Genomic DNA, 20,486 nt, shown 5'->3' on the forward strand with positions numbered 1-20,486 from the left:
ACATCAATGAATGCAAAAAAAGGCTAGAGGAAAGAGTCAAGCATGGATGTGGTTGATGCATCAACACCAAGTGCTAAAAAGAAGGAGTCGATGCACTATGCACATGATTAGGCATTCATTGTGCACTACAACAATTATATGATCCTTTTGTCCATGATGTATGCATGTCAATGATAGATTATCATGTCTGGTACTTTGATAGTGGAGACATCATTGTGGCATCTAGTACTCTAAGCCATGGGCTTTATAGGTTGGACATGTATGTGAGATTGGCATATACTGCGTGTTTAGTTATTACCACACGTGATATGAGTGACACGAAGCTATGGCATGCCCGCTTTGGTCACCTAATTTTTGGTAGTTTGTTGTGCCTTAAAAGACAAGAGATGGTGTCAGAGTTGCCAAAGCTTAAGGCCCCTGTCAAACATGTATGTGGAGTGCATTTTGGGCAAGATACAATGGGAATCATTCCTAATCAATTAGGGCTATCCAACAATTATAGCTTATATATAGTGATGTATCTGATTCCATGAGGACACAATATATTGGGGGATATCTCTACTAGTAAAGTAGGTTTACCAAAAATATTACAAAGGGCAAAAAGTTATATATAGCAATGAGGAAGTCACGACAACAATCACAACAACACTATTATCAAAAGTTAGGAGCCCCATATTTAATCACAACAACCAATGCTCACGTGTAATTTTCCCCGTTGAAATTCAAAAATCTCAGTTAGAATTCCACATTGTCTTTCATTTTAACGGATGAAATCTGTACATTTAGTTATAAATCTCGGCATTTGTATGATTTTTTTTTAGTGATTTTCAAGTCTAAATAGCAATTATGCCTAAGCATTACCTTTAATTTTATGGGTTGAAAAAAGTTTTTGTTTGTTTGTTTTTTTTTTCGAGCACAGAGATTCACTAAAAAATCAGTAACCCCACGTTTAATCAAAGGAATTTTGTGCTGTTAATGACGACCCTGAGGGAGGCTGTAACACTTCTAAAACTAATCAAGGCTTTTAAAAGTTGGTCGTAATGCCGCAGCGAAGGAAGCAATTCTCAACTCGATTGAATTGTAACGAACGCTCCACGCAAAAAAAAAACAAAACAAAACAAAAAAAAACATGTGCTATAACTTTAAAAATAAAATAGAAAACGTATATTACCCCCGTATGGAGTCCTCTACTATTACTTGGCCAACAAGCCTAAAATGATTCTACTATGCCCCATCATCATCAACAAATATTTTTACAACATACTCATGGCATTGTTGATGGTCATTGCATCAACCCTTTGCTATCCCCAACCTTGTGTATAAGATGTCATATTATTGGGGAGGGTGGCCAAGGTCTAGGAGCTAAGGCAATAGGGCAATATGTTCAAGCCATGAGCTTGGTGGCCAAGGTCTAGGAGCTAAGGTGGTAGGATAATATGTTCAAGCCATGAGCTTGGGACATACGCCCTAGCCGACACTAAGGAGGAGTGTTAGAAATTGTGGTGATGGAAATTATGTGTTTAGGGGGGGAATATAGTCCATGTGTGAAGTTCTATATAAGGCCTTGGAAATTGTGATGATGGAAATTATACGTTTAGAGGGGGAACATAGTCCTTGCATTTTTTATGAACATGTGTGAAGTTATGTAAGGCCTTGGATTCAACGTTATTTGTTGAGGTTTGGTGAATGTAAGAGGATAAGAAAAGTAGAGATTCCTTGTGTCATGGATGATGTCATAGATCACATGGGCTAGTAGACACATGGATTTTATTTAGATCACATGGGCTGTGCAAGTCTCATTGAGTGTGTGAGTGTAACTAATGCCCTTGGAGCTATAAAGGATGTACTTAGGGCTTTCATTTCAATAAAGAAATTTAAGGAGTACATTGATGTGATTTGTGAGCTTATTGTCTTGCTAAACCTTCTTTTGACTAAATCCTTAATTGTCTTCATTATTATTATGTGAAGTTGATTATTCTTTTGATCCTCCCTAGCTGTGATAATTTCCAAATGCTATAATATTCACCTTTCAACACCTCTACTACTACGTGTAAACAAGTATAAATTTTTGAGGTCAAAACTTAAAAAAGCTAATTGATTTTTTTGATTGCCATCTAAGAAACTTGGGTATTTTAGTGAACTCAGTTGGTTGGGAAAATGTTTTTTGGTAGGCATTAGTGATGCTTTCTGAGTAAAGTCAAGACTATATTTGAAAAAGGGTAACATGCTATTTCTTGAGCACCCTTAAAAAAAGCACCTACTACTATTTCAAGTTTAAGATTCTTTTGATTACTTTGCTTTTTTTTTTTCCCGAGGGTTTGTGCTATCAAAAAGCTAGTCTTGAGGAAATTGATATGTAAAAATGGTCACAAGATATGCATAAATCAACCCTTGTGACCTCAAGGTTTGGTCTAATATAATTATGGTGTTGTAATTTCAAAATTGATTTTTTTGTTTTTTGTAAAGGAGTTAGTTCGCTATTTCTTGATGAATCTAGTGAGATTTCCTTGGTTGGGGTTTTGTTCGAGGGGTTTTTCTTAAAAATTTTGAGGCTGGTGGTGGCCCATTATCCTAGTGGTACTACAACACCACACCACACCACACCCCCTGCCCCCCCGCCCTTGACATTCCTCACCTCCCTCACCCCTCCTCTTCTCTCTCTCTCTCTCTCTCTCTCTCATAAGGTACCTTTTCTAAGGCTAAGTAAACTTGATTAAAGTGCATTTAATAGCATGCCAATAAACTTGGTCATCACAAACTAAATTATATCCATTTTTTATTTTGGCAGAGTGATGTTTTCCATTCAAAACTTGGCCTCAACATCACTCTCTCATCACCAAAAGGCATGAAACCCATTGTCAAAGGCAGATCTACACCTGGGATACACACCAAAAGTAAAGTTCCTTTTGACCATCTTGACCCCTAGGGCAGAGCAGTCATCATAACTTTCCACAAAAACATCTTCATCCTCATTGGGATGTCCCATTTAAACTTTCAAGGGGGTTTGGGAAGGTCTTTCTTTTGCTTGTCTAATAATAAAAAATGCCCCAACCTGCAAGCTCATGTGCCAAGCCTAGAAGGGTGTAATGGGACTGACTGAATGGAAAGGCTATACTAGATCTATTGGCAACTCCTTTTTTAATTGAGTATTTGGTGGTCTCAAAGATTCAAGCCGCTCTGACTCATCTTGATTTGGCAACTACTAAGAGGTTAAACAATAAGGGTCTGAAATGTTTTGGTGACTTATGGGATGGACCCTTACTTGGATGGATGGTGCTCAAGCTGATTGTACGTATCATATATCTAACAAGGATCTGTGGGGGTGGTTAGGTAGGTATTGGCTATCTTCTTCTACAAGGAGCTAGTGGTCACATGCATTAATGCCGTGTACTGTAACAGAGTATGGAGACTCAATTGGGGGCTTGCTTGATTAAAAGTGCATTTGATAGCATGCTAGTAAACTCGGCCTAGATCGTATTTTGGCAAAGTGATGTTTTCCATTCAAAACTTGGCCACAACATCACTCTCTCATCACTAAGATGTGTGTGGTGGGAATTGACTTGCCAGAGCCGTAGTAAATGCCATTTTTGATTCCATGGCAATGGGAATAATTTTATCACACACGCGCACACGCACACACAAACACAATAACGCGCTAATGCAAGCGTAGAGCCACAATAAATACCATTTTTGAGTCCAGGGCTATGGGAATAATTTTACGACACACACAATATAACACACGCATGCAAGCCCACACAATAACGCGCGCATGCAAGCCCACACAACAACACATATGCATGTTATACACACAAACACACACACACACAGCGCAACCTGCTGACATGGGACACCATGTTAGGAATGGAGTTTCGCCGTGGGCGCTCTTGACAGAAGGGTGGGCGGCGGAAAGCCACTAGGATTCACAATTTGTTGGGGACCCACAATTGATGATGAGTTGTCATGCTGATCGGGCGCGACCAAGAGCATGCTGCTTTGCGTGCGCACGCGCAAGCAAGCACACTTACTCATCAATCTCTTTTGTGGTCCAACTGACGGCAAGTAACGGCAATCCACTTCACATCGTTTCTATTGAAGGGCGAAGCTTAGCATTCAATTGCCTGTCCATCTTTCTGGAGAAAACAGTGCTGCTCGCAGTTAGAATTGCCGCAGAAGCTCTCATTTTGGCTCCAGCAGGAGTTCGCACGTTGGGTTTTGAACAGAACACCCCGCATTCAGGGTCTCAGCAGTTCCTCCAGCAGGACCCTAACAGTACACTCTGCAAAACATAAAGCACGGAGTTTCACAGGAGGTTTTCTGAAAAACCTTAACCCTCTTCCTTACTGTGATCGTTCCTTGTGGATGGCCTGCAACAAAGCGCTGCAGCAATATGATTCTCGCACTGCCCCTTGCTACGTTTTTGCCCTGGGAGGCCCTAATGCCGGCCTCCTACGACATCCTTTTTGCAGGCGAAGATCATCCCTCAGGATCCAATTACGTACATACTTAACAAAAGTTACCATTGGAAATCCTAATTTGAGAGGCAAATCAGCTGACAGAAGGCCTGGAACCATACTTGCAGTGAAAGCAGAGCCATTAAGGCCTGATGTTCATGTAAATGGAGAGCTTGAAACCAGCCATGCTGACTCTCTCTCGGTAGTGCTTGATGTGGAGGGGATGATGTGTGGAGGATGTGTTGCACGGGTTCGAAATGTGCTGAAAGCAGAACGCAATGTGGAGAATGTGGCTGTGAACATGCTCACAGAGACTGCGGTGGTATGGCTCTCCCCATCGTTGTTGCCATTGGCATCGTCATCAAGCACTCTGCAGGGTAGCAATGCTTTGGCTGAGAGCTTGGCAGCACGCCTCACAGAATGCGGTTTCCCTTCTAAGAGGAGACAAGCATCCCAAGACAGCAGCTCACTGAAGAAGATCTCTGACCTGACAAAGAAAAGAGAGGCGTCTCTAGCTAAAAGCAGCGCTCGCGTTGCCTTTGCGTGGAGTCTAGTTGCACTTTGCTGTGGAACCCATGCAACTCATTGGCTGCACTCCCTTGGCTTTCACTTTGCAGCTCATGGTAAGAATGCTTGCTCATAAGTATGGTGATTTTATGTGTTATTTCAATTTGTGATGGTCTCATGGCATGGCTACTGTCGTAGGTTTCAGGTTGTCATCCTGTCTTATGACTGTCAAGGCATGGATATGCATGCCATTTTCCATCATCTTCCATATCCTACCGTTCAGGCTTTCAATTATTTGTGACTGTTGGGTAGTGCATACAAAAAATGAAGCCCTAATATACTACTATTATTTTAAGCAGGCTCACCAATCAGCTTCCTCCACAATCCGGTTTTCAAGTGCGCGGTTGCGCTAACGACCTTGATTGGACCAGCTCGAGGTACTTGAAAGTTTAAACTCAGCTTGCTACTTCTTACTGTCCTTGCCTATAATCACATTAAGTAGGCTTATAATTGCAAACTTGTTAGGTTGGTGTGCTCACATTATTATATAAAAATTTGGTTTTTGTATCTTTTAACGGTTGAAATAGTATCACATGATGGCAATGTTTCTCCTCAGAGTGGTTGTGCCGCAAATGCAATTTCTTGTAGTCATGAACTCATTGAATCAAGAAAGGACAGTGCATTATGCTTGTGGTCATGTCAGGGTGGAGTTTTCTCAAGTTGAGACTTTGACTCCGTATGCATAAAGCTAAGATGTTTGGGATCTAGACCTATGGCTTATGGGGGGGGGGTTGGGGTTGTGGGGGGCGCTTCAGAGTGTTATTGGGACCCCTTCAAGCTTCCTAATGTAACACCTATATCCTATATGCACGAAGTCTAGAGAACACATGGAAGGATTGCGTGTGATAAGTACTATGGATGAGTCTCACATCGTATCAGCTTCATCTATTCAACATAGTTCCATTATTGCTCTTGCATTTTGTCTTTAGAGTTGATGTAAGGAGTATCACACCAGCAATAGAGGATGTTGAAACATAAAAAACAGTGTTTTTATCCCAAAACATACCTCTCGGAAAGTCGTGCATGGCTATCCTTAAAATCATTTGGAAACGCTATTGCCATAAGGGGCTCTAAATGAAGATGAAGTCGTGGGTAGAAGAACTAGATACACAAACAAACTTTGCTGGATATGGGTTTCCTTAAATACTTGTCTCTTTAAAAGTTTCAATTTATTATACAGAGTCGAAGAGGTGGTGACTCCGATGGTGCGAAGGAATTAGGCCAGGTCTTTAAATTTTGTGGCTTGTGATGTTGCTTATGATCTTCCATGCTTTATCCTGTAGAGATTTGGAGATTGAAGGCATTGAGGTCAGAGTAGTAGTTAAGTCAGAAGTGGGGTAGCTACAGGTCCCATCACCTTACAGCGCACTTGAGGTTCAATGCTTGAAATCCAAGTGACAGCTTCCCATGTAATCAAGACCTGCTTTTGCACTTTGGCCATGAAATGTGATCCTTTGTCACACCTTCATCACCTCTTTGGAGCTTAGAGGTGATGCCTAACCTCTGTTTGTCATGGAGATATAAGGTGAGACTCCTTGGACCATTCTCTAATGGTTGACAGTAATGTTTTGGAATCTATTCTAAGCACCGCTAAAGCTGTTCAATATGCCTTATCAAGTTTATGAAGCCCACTAGTCCCACTCCAAGGTTTCCTTTGCACGCTCATGAACTTCTTTCCAATCATAGTCAAAGCAAGTACGTGGGGCATCTTTGTGGGACATTAAACACACTCCTTTGAAACGATTATTGCCTGTCAAATATCCATAATCTCCATGCAAAATCAACTTTTTGGACAGACTTTAAGAAACACTTGCAGCAATATATAGACTGTGATTTAACCAAATGATCCAGCAGAGGAGGTGTTACGGTTCACTTGCAGGAGGTGTTATGGTTCACTTCTTGGAGACCTCGAGATTCTCGTTGAGATGAGAGAACTCCGTGCTTGCAGAGATGTTGGCCACCTCTCGTGTGATTACTTGGCCAGATAAGAATAATTGTAGACGACAATTCAATCGTATGGCGAGACTAGGTGTTGTGAGGATGTGTTGCCCGAGTGGCTGCGAATGTTATCATTCCGCCATGCTCGTAGATCTCGTGTGCCCCAAGCTTACAGGTGTATTTGGTTGCAGTTGCAGCAACAAGTGCAGTCTCTGGGCGTCTTCCTAGGATGGATTCTTCTCATGCATGGGATGATTGGGTGTTGGGTCGCAAGACCAGGCTGTTGAAGGCTTCCGCTAATGTTGTATATCATCTTTTGGTCCAAGAGAAGAGATGGCTTTTAGAAAAAGCTAATAAAGTATGGAACGTTAAGAAAATGGCCTCCTGGTGGAAGCGCATCCTATTTAGTGGTTGGCATTCCAAGCTTCCTTTTCAGGGCAAAGTGTATATTTGGCGAGTCATGGTTGGGGGCCTGCCTTTGGCCACTGTCCTTCGGTGTCGGAGACTTTCGAATGGCAACTGTTTCTTTTGCGAGACTTGTCTAGAAAAAGTCGGCACAGGTTTATTTCTTGCCCGGTGGCTCACTAGATATGGGAGTTCATCTCTTCATTGTGGCAAATGGTGACTGGACACACTTTGTCACCGAGGCATTGGGTATTTGGACATGATCAGCCCGGGGGGGAACAATCAGCAACATGAGGGCTTCTTTGTTTTCTTTCGATGGTTGGGTCTTTGGCATAATTGGCTCATGCGAAATGCTTTCATCTTTGATTCACAATCAGGGGGGAAAGGTCATGTCGAGTGTGTTTGTGGTCTATTGCTTTGGCAAGTTTCTTCTTTGATCGATGCACAAGTTATCACCAGGGCGCAAGCTGACCCCTGGTTACAGGGCATGCTTCATGTGGCCTTTTAGTGTGTGCGGTTTGACGGCCTCTATGTACATGTTTGTATAGCTGGTCATGCGACCTTTTCTTTGTATTACATTTTCGTAATCTAATCAACCAACCATTATGAAAAAAAAAAAAGAAGATTGTGATTGTTGCTTTCCACAAAATTTTGACTTGGGCTTAAGTGTACATGCCATAGAATGGATTGTGTTTTATACATGAATGTTTTTAAGAATGCATTGACCTATTGTTTTTGTTGTTGTCCATTTTGCTTATAGCCATCGCGAACCACAAATCATGATGTGTTTATCTTGTGTTTGCTGGCTTTAGACCTACTGATAGATGGATATAAGGCTTTTTGGAAGAGGTCTCCCAACATGAACACACTTGTTGGCTTTGGTGCAACTGCAGCATTTTCAATTAGTGCTGTAAGTTGACAGCCTGATTGACTATACTTAGGATTATTACATGTTTGTGTTTGCATGCAAATGCATATGCCTTAGTGACTGGCTCTATCTCTATTGATAATTGCACTATTCAAGGCCACTAAAAACTGCATTTCGTTTTGAGCAGGTTTCCTTGGCAAACCCTGATCTCCATTGGGATGCTTCCTTTTTTGATGAACCGGTGCATTTTTTTGTCCTATTTTGGCCTTCAAATATTGGGAAGTTAATTTAGTTTCATGTGATTGTATGAGTGAATTCCTTGACCTTTTTTTAGCTATGCTTGTACTCACGCTTTCATTTTTGAATTATTATGTCCAGGTCATGCTTCTGGCATTTGTGCTGCTAGGAAGGGCTCTTGAGGAACGTGCACGAATCCAAGCCTCTAGTGACATGCATGATCTTTTGGTGAGTTAGTGGTGATTCCATTGCACTTGCTTTCTTATTAAAAAAAATCTTATGCCACTTGGGATTTTACATGTTGCTTGGATTTTTTTATGTAATCAGTCTCTAGTGCCTTCTGAGTCGCGCTTAGTGATCTATGAGGATGGTGAAGGACCTGATCAATCAGGAGAGCTTCTTGTAAGTCAGGCCATGTCCGTGAAAGTGCCAACAAATCAAGTACGACCTGGAGACTGTGTGCTTGTGCTGCCGGGCGAGACTATTCCTGTGGATGTACGCTTATAGAATCTCATTTTCCTTTTTCTTCATATGGATGTATGCACATGTGGATGAGCTTGTTCTTTCTAAGTTGTAATTGCAATAACGAAGGGACCTGGTTGTGACAGGGTTCTGTTGTTGCAGGAAGGAGTGCTGTGGATGAGTCCATGCTTACTGGTGAGCCAATGCCAGTATCCAAAACAAAGGGTGCCACTGTGTCTGCGGGGACAGTTAATTGGGTAAGGCTTTATCAGTTGCATAATAATGAATGAAGTCCTATTAAGGAACCGGATCATGCAGATGCATACATTTCAAAGAGTGGTTTGTGGTTGTGTGCATGCATGGATGCATGTGCGTGCTTGTGTATGGTGAGACCACCTTACCTGCTATCTGTTTTGTGTGCTGTAGAGTGACTTAGGTATGGGAACAAGGGTCAGCATTGTCTAGAAACCTCTGAGTGAAACTAGTTCCGCCCACTGCAAGGTCTTTACCTTTCCTGAAATTATGAACTAGATTCTTGTGTGAGCTTTGTATCAGGGATCTCCTCAGTACCGTGTGTCACCCTTTGTTATAACATCTCAAGCTGGGGTCCTTACTGGTGCTAGTCTGATTCTAACATGGCGATCTATGCATTGGTGTCCTGCACTATGTTGTCCCACCTCTGGGCAGAAATAGGTAAGCAGTGAATCATGAATTCATTTACAATTTCTATGAGGAGTTGTCACTTTCCCTTGCAGTGGGGAACACGATGGTGGGGATGGTTATTTATCCATGACTTATTCATTCCTTAGTCTGTGTAAAGGATCTCATAGGTAAGACTGTCGCCGCCCCTAACCAGCTGCACATGGTGACGTGAATTGCAGGAAAATACTTGATATTGCTTCTCAGCAGTTTGTTTCGTTATGCTTAAGTGTTATGCTTGTGTCTGTAAACATAAATGTGTAGTAGTCCTGTCCTTCTTTTGGATTTTACTGAGTATGTGCTGTTATTTACGAGCCAAATTTGTAGTCTTGTTTCCTGATGAAGTGATTGTTACCTTGACACAGGAGGGACCAATAAGGGTAAAGGCATTGACGACTGGGGCAAAGTGTGTGGTTTCTGACATTGTTCAAATGGTGAAGAATGCTCTAAACCTTTTGCTTTTCACCACCCCCCTCCACTTTTCCGTTTTCCCTTCTTTTCTGAAGATTAGTAGGGATACCATAATGTTTGCTACACAGGAACTGCATACACTAGTAAATAGTTGTAGGTTTAAATTGTTGGATAGTTGGAGGTACCTTTATGGAGAGCATCGCATAGGTGAGTGCCACATGGGCATGGATCTCAAAGCAGGCTTGAGGGCAAATGTAACGGGAAGCGGACGCGTGTATTGGAATCGTATAAATGTGAACAAGATTCTGAGTACTTAACACTTGAGCATTACAACCACAAAGCTGAAAATGACAGTACACCACATAAAGGGGCCGATGAGATAGGCTGACCCCCCCCTTTAGGTTATATTACCAAAAGAGTCTGCAAAGTACAAGATTACGGGTGCTGGGGATTCACCACCAGCCTGCACCTGATTCTTCCAAATAAGAGAATCTGTAGGTACATCCGCCCTACACACAGGTACATCCGCCCTGCACAAGCCTCTTCACAGGTACATCCGCCCTGCACAAGAGTATCACAATCCTCACAGGTACTCCGCCCTGCACAAGATGTAAATGGATCTTTAGGTCCTGTTTCCACGCGAGAAACTGATCCATAAACCTGTGTTCTCCGCGAGCAAGTGTCCCCAATGCTTGCCCTAAGCACCTGCTATACCAGGAATCCTTGAGACACATCCATGCTCACATATTCCGTTGCTGTCCGGCCTGTTTTGTGCAATAACCAGTCCAAAACAGCAACTTTCTGTCGCGAGAAATCCACCTGTAAAGGGTCCTACAGCCCTGTGGAGGTCCCTAGAGCTGTCCTGTACTGTCCAAGTTGACTTTGGACACCTGTAACCAGCCCAAAACTGGCAATAACCAGAAATTGCAGGTCTGAAATTTACCAACCAGCCCTTTAGAAGAGTGTGGGGATCGTTGTCCAAGCTTGTGTGAGTCCGGGAAGCAAGCAACCAGCCCTGTAGCAACTCCCAAAGCTCCAACCAGCTCTCCAATATGTTGAATAATAATGAGTAGAACAGCCCAAAAGGGCCTCTTGAGGGAGGCGCCTTTTTCAGGTGCCACCTCAGGGGCCTGGTGATGGGTACACATGCTGGCTGACATGTGTCCCCATAAGGTGTCCAGGTAGGTGTCCAGCCCATAGTGCTCCATTTGTCCTGTTTCTATAAGTTTAGGTCCAACCAAATGGGAAATGGCCATAAGCTGTCCGGACTTCATTAATTTTGGTCCAACCAAATGCGAACGCATTATAAGTTTTCCAGCCACTTATTAATGAGTGTGGACCTGCAAACCAATAAACCTCAGTAGTAAATGAAGTAAGCTGTAAATCGAGTGTGGACGCACTTACCACCTGCAAAACCCATAAGCCCACAGTTTTAGGCCCAAACAGGAGTGCACACACGTGTCCACAAGGTGCCCGGGCGTCCCCGGTCCCTCGGACTTCACCAGCCAAAATAACAAGCATTGTCCAGGCAGCAAGACCGCCTGCCATCATAACACACCATGTGTGCATGGCCGGAATCCACTCGGGCACCGCCCGAAAGTCCACAAATGTCCTGCCATGTCCTTGGACTCATATGCATCCACTCATATGATCCATACACATGCCCAGGTATAATACATACATGCATCCGCATGTTTCTAGGCCTGACATGCATTCGCATGTCCCTAGAATATAGGGGTTTGTGACATTCCCCCCGGCTTCTAATTAGTTGACCGCAACTGAAAAGCCTCCAGATAGGCCTTCAAAAGATCTAGGTAATCCTCGAAGTAGGCCTCATCCATCCATTTCGCATCCAAAGCTGAATAATTCTTGAACTTACGAACAAGTTTGCCTCCCGCAGAAAGACATCACCCTTCTTGTAGCTCGCTGAAGCTCCCGCCTCCACCCTGCACTGCACGCGCCCGCCTGTCCCCCCTCTCTCTGTCGCCTTTTCGCCCCCCACCTCTCCGCCTTTTCGCCCCTCCACCCCCCGCCTGCCTTCTTCTCGCCGTTGCGCCCCCCCCCTCCTGCCTCGCTGCTGCGCCTCCCCCCTCATCGCCATTTCGTCCCCCCCTCCTAGCCGCCTCTTCGCATTTTCGCCCCCATCCTCCTCTTCGCCTGTTCGCCGCCTCCCACCTCTCCGCCTGTTCTCGCCCGCCTCCCCTCAGCAGCGCCCTCCCCTTTCGCTTCTTTTTTGTTGCCGCCCCCCCCCCCCTCTGGGCTTCTCCTTCGTTTTCCCCCCTCCCTCCTCTTTCGTGCTGCGTTTCACCCCCAGGGGGTTTTTGTTTTTCTTCATTTTCATCCGGTCTTCCGCCTCTTTGTGTGCAGCCCTTTTCTTGCAGGTTTCCCGCATTCGCCTCGCCTTCGCCTTCGCCTGAGCTTCAGACTCTGATGGAGACTCCTCCCGCCTCGCCTCAGAGGGACTCATCCGCAGCCCCCTCGCCCGCCCCCGAGGACATCCCCATCAGGCTTTCTCTTTCGCCGGAAGAGGAAGCGAGCCCCACCGCAGAGGTGGAATGCCTCCAGGCTCATTCCACCATCTGCCGTATAGTCGGCACTCGCCCCAGCAGAGGGGAGATCAGGGATCTTCTTCAGGCTCGCCTTCTTGCAGATGTGGGCAAGATCTTGGATGTACAGCTCCTGGGCCGGGGCCATTATCAGATCGAATTCGAGGCCGCCCAGAGCGTTGCCAAGGTCCTTGCCATGAGTCCTCTGGACATCAGGGGTGCTCGGGCTTTCTTCAGACCTTGGCAGCATGGATTTGACCCAGCAGCGGCGGAGCAGGGAGAGCGCCTCTTCCATATTACAGTTTGTTTCCCTGGTCTCCGCCAGGAGTATCTTCCGCTCCTCTCCAGGCTCGGAGCATTGGTGGGCTCGGTACTAGAGACGGGCCCCTCAGCAGCTTCAGTGGTGGCCAGAGCAGCTGGGCTACCTTCGGTCAGAGTGTTGGTGTCTGACATCTCCTCCCTTCCTAAGGTCATTCAGCTACCTAGGATAGGGGGGGGGGTGGATAGATCAGAGAGTGGAGTTTTCGGGGCTCCCGAACCAGTGCTTCATTTGCAGGCAGGTCGGTCATCTGGCCAAGGCCTGCCCTCGCAGGAGACCTCGACCCGCACCACAGCAGCAGGCTACTGATGGCCCGCCCACAGATTCGGCTCGGCAGGCTGCCTCAGGGACACCTGCTCAGGCCACAGAGACCTCGGAGTGGCAGCCTGGACAGGGGCGCCGCCGAGGGAGACAGCCACAGCAGCACGCACAGAGACCGCTGCAGCAGCAGCCACAGTCTTAGCCTCACTGGGTTCCTGTGAGGAACAGCTTTGCTCCCCTTCAGGAGGAGACCCCTGCAGCGACCGAGGACCAGGAGATGCCAGCTCCCCCTCCTTCACCTCCCCCACCCCCGTCCCCTCCCACCGCCTCGCTTCCACCTTCGCCTCCTCCCGCTCCCGCTCCGGTTTCGGCAGCGGCTCCCTCTCCACCTCCCTCGCCTCCCCCTCCTCCCCCTCCGCCCGCCTCACCTTCCCGGGAGACCCTGGCAGTTCCCTGGCGCTCGCCTGCAGTCCGGAGAGCGCTGAGCACTGACCTCGCTCGAGCATCACAGAGGAGATCTATGCCGATTAGGGCCTCACGGATTTCATCTATTCGCAGTCGGCTGAGTCGCCTTGGCATTAGACAGCGCTCGGAGGCCTTTGATTATACCTTTACACGGCTTTTTGGAGCAGAGGGCCCCCATGAGCCAGCACCCATTCGAGTTCATGTAGTGATACCTCCGGCCCGCGGGGAGGAGGCACTAGACTCAGCGGTGGCCTTCTCGTTCCCTCTATGTGGACCTTGTGATCGGGAGTGGACTCTAGAGCTCGCTCTCAGCACTTTGAAGACTCAAGCAGTTGAGTTTTCTCACCACATGAGCGATCTGGAGGTGACTGATGTGATAGGCCGACTTTGGGAGTTGGGCTCATTTTTTCTTGGATCCCGGGAGTGTGGATACCTCAGGGATTCGGCATTTGGTCGTGCGCATAGTGGCAGACTTGGCACGCGACCCTGGATATGTGAGTATACACGAGGTTTCTCTGTCAGAGCAGGAGGCAGTCGCCATGGGCCACAGCCACTGGCGCCTGATCCGGGATTCTTGTAGTATACCGGGTGGGCAGATTCGTAGCCGTTCGGATGGGGACTACTCTCCATCCAAGCCGCTTGCGAAGGCCCGCCGTACAGCTGAGACAGCATCCACCTCAGCAGGGCATCCATGAGGATCATCTCATGGAATGTACAGGGCCTTGGCGGAGCACACTTTATACGCTATCGAGGTTGCTTGAGGCAGGAGCTTCAGAGATGCCTGGTTGGTGGCAGCATTGACATTTTGATGATGCAGGAGCACCACTTGGGTGAGAGCAGGATCCGGAGATATGGTTCGGTGATGCCTGGTAGATGGGACACTTTCTGGTCTGCAGGGTTTGGTCCTTTGGGTGGACAGGGAGGAGTATGCATGGTTATTGCAGATGTATGGCGGCAGGCCATTGTGGATCGAGGGATCATTGTGCCAGGTAGAGCACAGTATGTCATTCTGAGGATGCATGATGAGCTATTGGGTGTGCTCAACATCTATGCGCCCAATCATGCTAGTGCCAGAGCAGAGTTCTGGACTCAGGTTACAGATGCATTGCCAGAGGCCGCACATTGGTGTGTTGGGGGAGACTTCAACATGCTTGAGGACCCGGCAGATAGGGTGGGAGGCAGTCATGTTACAGGGCACGGCACGGAGCTTGCAGCTTGGGACCGGTTTTGCATGTCACTGAGGATCACTGATGCATGGCAGCATGGGGCTTTCTCCCGGTCTCAGGACAGTCTTAGTTTCTCTCGGTCGGATCGCCGGCAGGGAGGGACTAATCTATCACGGATTGATCGCTTTTATGTGGGCGATTGGTTAGGGGAGCGAGGGGGCTCCGTCGGCATTCTCGCTGGCACCTCATTTTCAGATCATGCGCCAGTTATATTGACCTTGGAGGAGGGGACACGGGAGCCCAGCTTGCAGTTGAGGATCCCAGAGAGGGTACTTGTAGATCCCAGTCTCGCTGAGGACATTGAGAGGATCTGGCATGATAGTCAGTGCTCTGACCAGGATGCAGCGGGCCAGTGTGCCCAGGGACTCATTGATCTTAGCTCTTTTCTACACGCTGCAGCTTTGACTCGACTGGGAGAGATTCGCGAGCGGGAGCAACGGCTGAGACGCAGCCTTGCTTCGCTACAGCGCCTTCAGGAGCAGCAGCCTGCATGTGAGTGGGTGGCGTCCCAGCTGAGCCAGGCACGCCAGGAGGTTAGAGAGGTAGAGGAGTAGAGACATGAGTTTTACTTTCGTCGTCAGGCCTCTCAGTGGACGCAGCTTGGTGATAGAGTGACTGGGGAGTTTTTTGAGATCACTGGACCCCGTCATGCGCGAGCAGGAGTCCGTCAGCTTGGTAGACCGGATGGATCGGTAGCTACTGAGCTCGGGGAGATCAGAGCCATTGCCACTGCTTTTTATAGTGACCTGCTTTCAGCAGAGCCAGCCACTGAGGATCGAGATGTTTGCAGATAGACTGTGTGGGCCCATGTGCAGAGGAGGGTCACAGACCATATGCGTACAGTTCTAGGTGCGCCTCTGTCAGAGATTGAGCTTGCCGAGGCCTTGAGGGTCCTACCGCGACATAGTTGCCCAGGGGAGGACGGACTGACGCCGGCCTTTCTTATGCGCTATTGGGACCTTTTGGGGCCAGGCCTCCGCAGGGGCTTTCAGCATGTTTTGGACACTGGGGTGATGCCGCAGAGCTTTTCAGAGGGCTTGATCTATCTTATCCCCAAGGGGGAGGGAGTATCAGATGACATTCGGCATTGGAGGCCTATTACGATCCTCAATACTGTCTACAAGGTCTTAGCAAAGGCCTTGAGTTTGAGGATCCAGCCCTTCCTGGGGGAGTTGATTCATGCTACTCAGACAGGATTTGTCAAGGAGCGCAATATCCTTGACAACATCTTTACTTTCTGGGAGGCGACGGCCCGAGTTAGGTTTCTTGGCGAGGACTTGGTCGTGATGCTTCTCGATTTTGAGAAGGCATACGATAGAGTTGATTGGGGATTCTTAGAGGGCACTATGCTTCGCCTGGGCTTTGAGCCAGGATGGATCAGAGGGGTGGCAGCTCTGTATTCCACAGCTCGCAGCCAGGTGCTGATTGCAGGAGGTCGGGGGCCGAGTTTTGAGCTGACCAGATCAGTCCGTCAGGGGTGTCCTCTCGCCCCTTTCCTTTTTCTCTTCTTTGCGGAGGCTATGAGTATGTACTTGACGGCAGAGGAGGTTGGTTTGAGAGGACTTCAGCTCCCAGTCCGGGGGGAGGATTTGCTTGATGCTGAGTTTGCAGACGACACGGGCTTATTTTTGCATGGCCAAGAGGCCAATCTTATTCGGGCTGAGCAGTCGCTCCAGGTTTTTAGTGCAGCTTCGGGAGCATTGATCAATTGGCGCAAGACAGTGGCCTTTTGGATCAGTCGTGCTCCCACTCCGGCATGGAGCCCGGACCCCGGTTTTAGATGGATTCCTCCAGGCACAGCAGTGCGGTATTTGGGATGCCAGGTTGGCCTCGATTTGTCACCTGAGCAGCAGATTGCCCCGCTTCTTTTGAGCATTCGGAAGAAGCTCTTGTATTGGAGTACAGCTCGACTATCCTTGGCTGGGAGGGTGGTGGTGGCAAATCAGGTGCTGTTAGCGACCATGTGGTACATTACGTCTTGCTGGATTTTCTCGAGCTCTTGCATCAGCCAGGTACAGAGGCTGATCAGGAACTTTCTGTGGTCTGGGCGGGACGGTCAGCCAGCTCGGGCAAAGGTTGCATGGGCAGTTATTACACTTCCGCTGGCTCAGGGCGGTTTGGGCATTATAGATCCAGTCGATCAGAGTAGAGCCTTATTGGGGAAGCTTATTGTTCGGGGGTTGCTTCCAGGCGCTGAGCCTTGGAAAGAGCTCCTCTTGCAGCGACTGCAGGCTCGGGCGCCCCCTGCAGGGGGTACTTGGGCACCAGAGATTCGCTGGATCTTCATAGAGATGAGGAGGACAGGCCTCAGTAGAGGATGGGAGGACAGATTTGCTTTGAGTATCCTGAGAGCTTGGGAGCTGCTGAGACCGGGGCTCTCTCAGCGGCCTCCTTCTTGTGTTGAGGAGCGGGCCAGGCAGCCGCTCATCTGGAGCCCAGCGGTTCGTACGGAGCAGGGTCATATGCTGGGTTCTCGGCCTCGTCTAGCCTGGGGACTTTTAGCGGCAGGCCCAGCTCGTAGTTTTGGAGATTGGCAGGCTTTCTGCAGTCTACCAGAGGAGATCCAGGTGGAGAGGCTGAGTCACTTCAGAGGGGGGTTGATTATGAGGGATGATATTCAGGAGGCACTTACAGAGGAGTGGTTCACACCTCTCGAGCCAGTGGCCCCACGGTGGATGGGAGCCTTTACACAGTTGGAGATCCTGATTGCTGTCAGAGCTAGCACTGAGGATGGCAGATGCCTCTACTATGAGATTCAGGATGAGGGCAGACTCCAGAGAGTGGAGGTGGAGTCGCCTTTGGTTGCAGAGTGCACCTTTCAGAGGATCCGGGTAGTGGCTGCCGCTTCTCGGAAGTGGCATATTGACCCCGACCCTGCTGATGTTCTCCCGGATTGGCGCATATGGGCATATGCAGCGCGCCCCTTGGCCCGGCTACAGTGGGACCCCGGGGAGTATGAGTGGCATGATCCTCATGCATCCCTTGAGGCCACAGAGATCACCTTTTTCCAGTATACTGTTCGGCTGGGACGGCATATTTTGACGGCGAGGAGGACGGTTTCTCCAGCGGCAGCGGGGCATTGGCGATTGCAGGGACTCTCACAGGAGTTCCTGGAGGATTTCTGGGCTCGGCTCTGGGCTAGTCGACAGGCCCGCAGGATCTCGGCTTTTCAGTGGCTGGTCGCCCACAGGGGCTCAGCAGTTGGCACTTGGCTTGTTTACAGCGGTCTTCCGGCGGCCTGCATCCGATGCGGCCACCCTATGGAGACACAGAGACATTGCCTTTGGGACTGCCCTCAGGCACAACAGATTTGGCTGCGGATGCTGCGTATTCTGGCCCCCCTCTCTCCAGAGGGTATGTTTACGTGGGGTGCCGCTGCTTGGTCGACTTCGTCAGGGCCTGCTATGGGCTATGAGATGGAGCAGGGCAGTCAGGCCATCAGATTTATTAGGGGCCAGCCTCGCCTGGTTCTGGCACCGGATTTCTCGTCCGCCAGCTGGACACAGGAGAGGGATTTACGATGGGAGCTCCTCAGCAGCCTCACCATCTGGTTCACCTGGAGGGCCCGGTGCTTTACGACCTTCGAGGGGAGATTAGAGCCACCAGCAGAGACTGTTCGGGGGATTTGGCAGGAGTTGATCCACACCCTGCGAGGACAGTACGACCGCATCCGGGGAGACTCGGATGAGGCGATCTTACGACGCCAGTATTGGAGAGCTTTGGGAGTTGCTACAGGGCTGGTTGCTTGCTTCCCGGACTCACACAAGCTTGGACAACGATCCCCACACTCTTCTAAAGGGCTGGTTGGTAAATTTCAGACCTGCAATTTCTGGTTATTGCCAGTTTTGGGCTGGTTACAGGTGTCCAAAGTCAACTTGGACAGTACAGGACAGCTCTAGGGACCTCCACAGGGCTGTAGGACCCTTTACAGGTGGATTTCTCGCGACAGAAAGTTGCTGTTTTGGACTGGTTATTGCACAAAACAGGCCGGACAGCAATGGAATATGTGAGCATGGATGTGTCTCAAGGATTCCTGGTATAGCAGGTGCTTAGGGCAAGCATTGGGGACAATTGCTCGCGGAGAACACAGGTTTTTGGATCAGTTTCTCGCGTGGAAACAGGACCTAAAGATCCATTTACATCTTGTGCAGGGCGGAGTACCTGTGAGGATTGTGATACTCTTGTGCAGGGCGGATGTACCTGTGAAGAGGCTTGTGCAGGGCGGATGTACCTGTGTGTAGGGCGGATGTACCTACAGATTCTCTTGTTTGAAATGTATTCATTCATAATGTATTTGGAAGAATTAGGTGCAGGCTGGTGGTGAATCCCCAGGCACCCGTAATCTTGTACTTTGCAGACTCTTTTGGTAATATAACCTAAAGGGGGGGGGTCAGCCTATCATCGGCCCCTTTATGTGGTGTACTGTCATTTTCAGCTTTGTGGTTGTAATGCTCAAGTGTTAAGTACTCAGAATCTTGTTCACATTTATACGATTCCAATACACGCGTCCGCTTCCCGTTACATTGGTATCAAAGCTCGGTTTTTTTCTCCTCATTGGAAAACGGTCTAAGGCTTGGAATCATAACTCGTGACCTGATTTGAGTGTCATGGACAGCCACATTTCTGACAGTGTGGAGAACACACAGGACCGTGAATTTCATGGTACAAGGGATGCAAGAGATGCTGCAGGCAATGATGTCTATGGAGATGCAGGTACTCATGACACTATGCATTCTGATTTGGAATCTTTGAGGCAAAGTGCGACGCTATAGGGCTGAAACCGAAGAGCTCAGGTCATTGAAAAATGACCCGGATGTACAAAGGGTGTTGGCTGCGAAGACAAAGGCTTCGGTCCATGAAGTCACTTTTGAAGCAATTGCAAAGGAAATGGATGTTGAGAAACCCCGAGAGCTTGCACTTGCATACCTAATGGGGTTAAGGGTGATGTATACACCGAAGCAGATGGTAGATTGGCTTTCAAGAAGCCACCCCTCATGGCTGCCCGTGGTGGTGCACATGATGCACAACAAGCAGGAAGAGCACAGCAAGTGCCAAATGCTAAAAGGACGAGTCCCTGGTGCTAGGCTTGATGCAGGTCAAGAGAAGAGTAAGGATGAGGGATCCTCTACTCATTCCCGCTTTGCTCCAAGAAGACATATCCGTTCTCGTGTTGAGCTTTCCACTCATTCGGAGAGTGTGGCTCAAGAGAGAACGAAGAGGGATCGTGAATCTTCATCGCGGCATCATCACCATGGAGATGAACAGGATGTACATAGGGATGCGCACATAGAAGGAAGAAGCCTCGAGAGTTCAAGTCCGGTGACAAGGATGTAAAGTTTGAAAACTTTCAGGGACGGATGGACCAAAGCACTTGCTTTCATTAGACAGTTTGAGATAGCTTTTTGCAATGAAGACTTTTCGGAAAAGTCTATGCTCAGGCATGTGGGAATGCATCTCAAGGATACGGCAAGTGATTGGTGGCTTGCAAAAATACTTGATGGAAGTGCTGCCCCAACTTGGTCTTCTTTCAAAATTCAGTTTTATGATCAATTCTTACCACCAAACTTTGCAAAGGATGTACGCAAGGAGTGGGATTGGCTGTCCCAAGATGAGGGAGAGTCCCTTACTTCA

General features: G+C 48.1%; 1 protein-coding gene across 4 annotated transcripts in view; it reads left to right on the forward strand.

The window, feature by feature from the left end:
- The first annotated feature begins 3,886 nt into the window (after nucleotides 1-3,886).
- Nucleotides 3,887-20,486, forward strand: part of LOC147636246 (copper-transporting ATPase PAA2, chloroplastic) — an 88,606-nt gene continuing 72,006 nt past the window's right edge. For all 4 annotated transcript variants that reach the window (XR_015266508.1, XR_015266509.1, XM_086801680.1 and 1 more), the window contains exons 1-8: nucleotides 3,887-5,074; nucleotides 5,318-5,395; nucleotides 8,174-8,271; nucleotides 8,417-8,470; nucleotides 8,608-8,694; nucleotides 8,794-8,961; nucleotides 9,075-9,185; nucleotides 9,993-10,061. Coding sequence is in view for 2 of the 4 variants with exons in the window: in XM_086801680.1 (XP_086657806.1) it covers nucleotides 4,360-5,074; nucleotides 5,318-5,395; nucleotides 8,174-8,271; nucleotides 8,417-8,470; nucleotides 8,608-8,694; nucleotides 8,794-8,961; nucleotides 9,075-9,185; nucleotides 9,993-10,061 (1,380 nt within the window). In the remaining 2 variants the exon portion in view is untranslated. The remainder of the gene's footprint in view (nucleotides 5,075-5,317; nucleotides 5,396-8,173; nucleotides 8,272-8,416; nucleotides 8,471-8,607; nucleotides 8,695-8,793; nucleotides 8,962-9,074; nucleotides 9,186-9,992; nucleotides 10,062-20,486) is intronic.

The sequence above is a fragment of the Cibotium barometz genome, chromosome 8, assembly GCF_041138505.1.
Source record: "Cibotium barometz isolate CiBa-2024 chromosome 8, ASM4113850v1, whole genome shotgun sequence".
Lineage (NCBI taxonomy): Eukaryota > Viridiplantae > Streptophyta > Polypodiopsida > Cyatheales > Cibotiaceae > Cibotium > Cibotium barometz.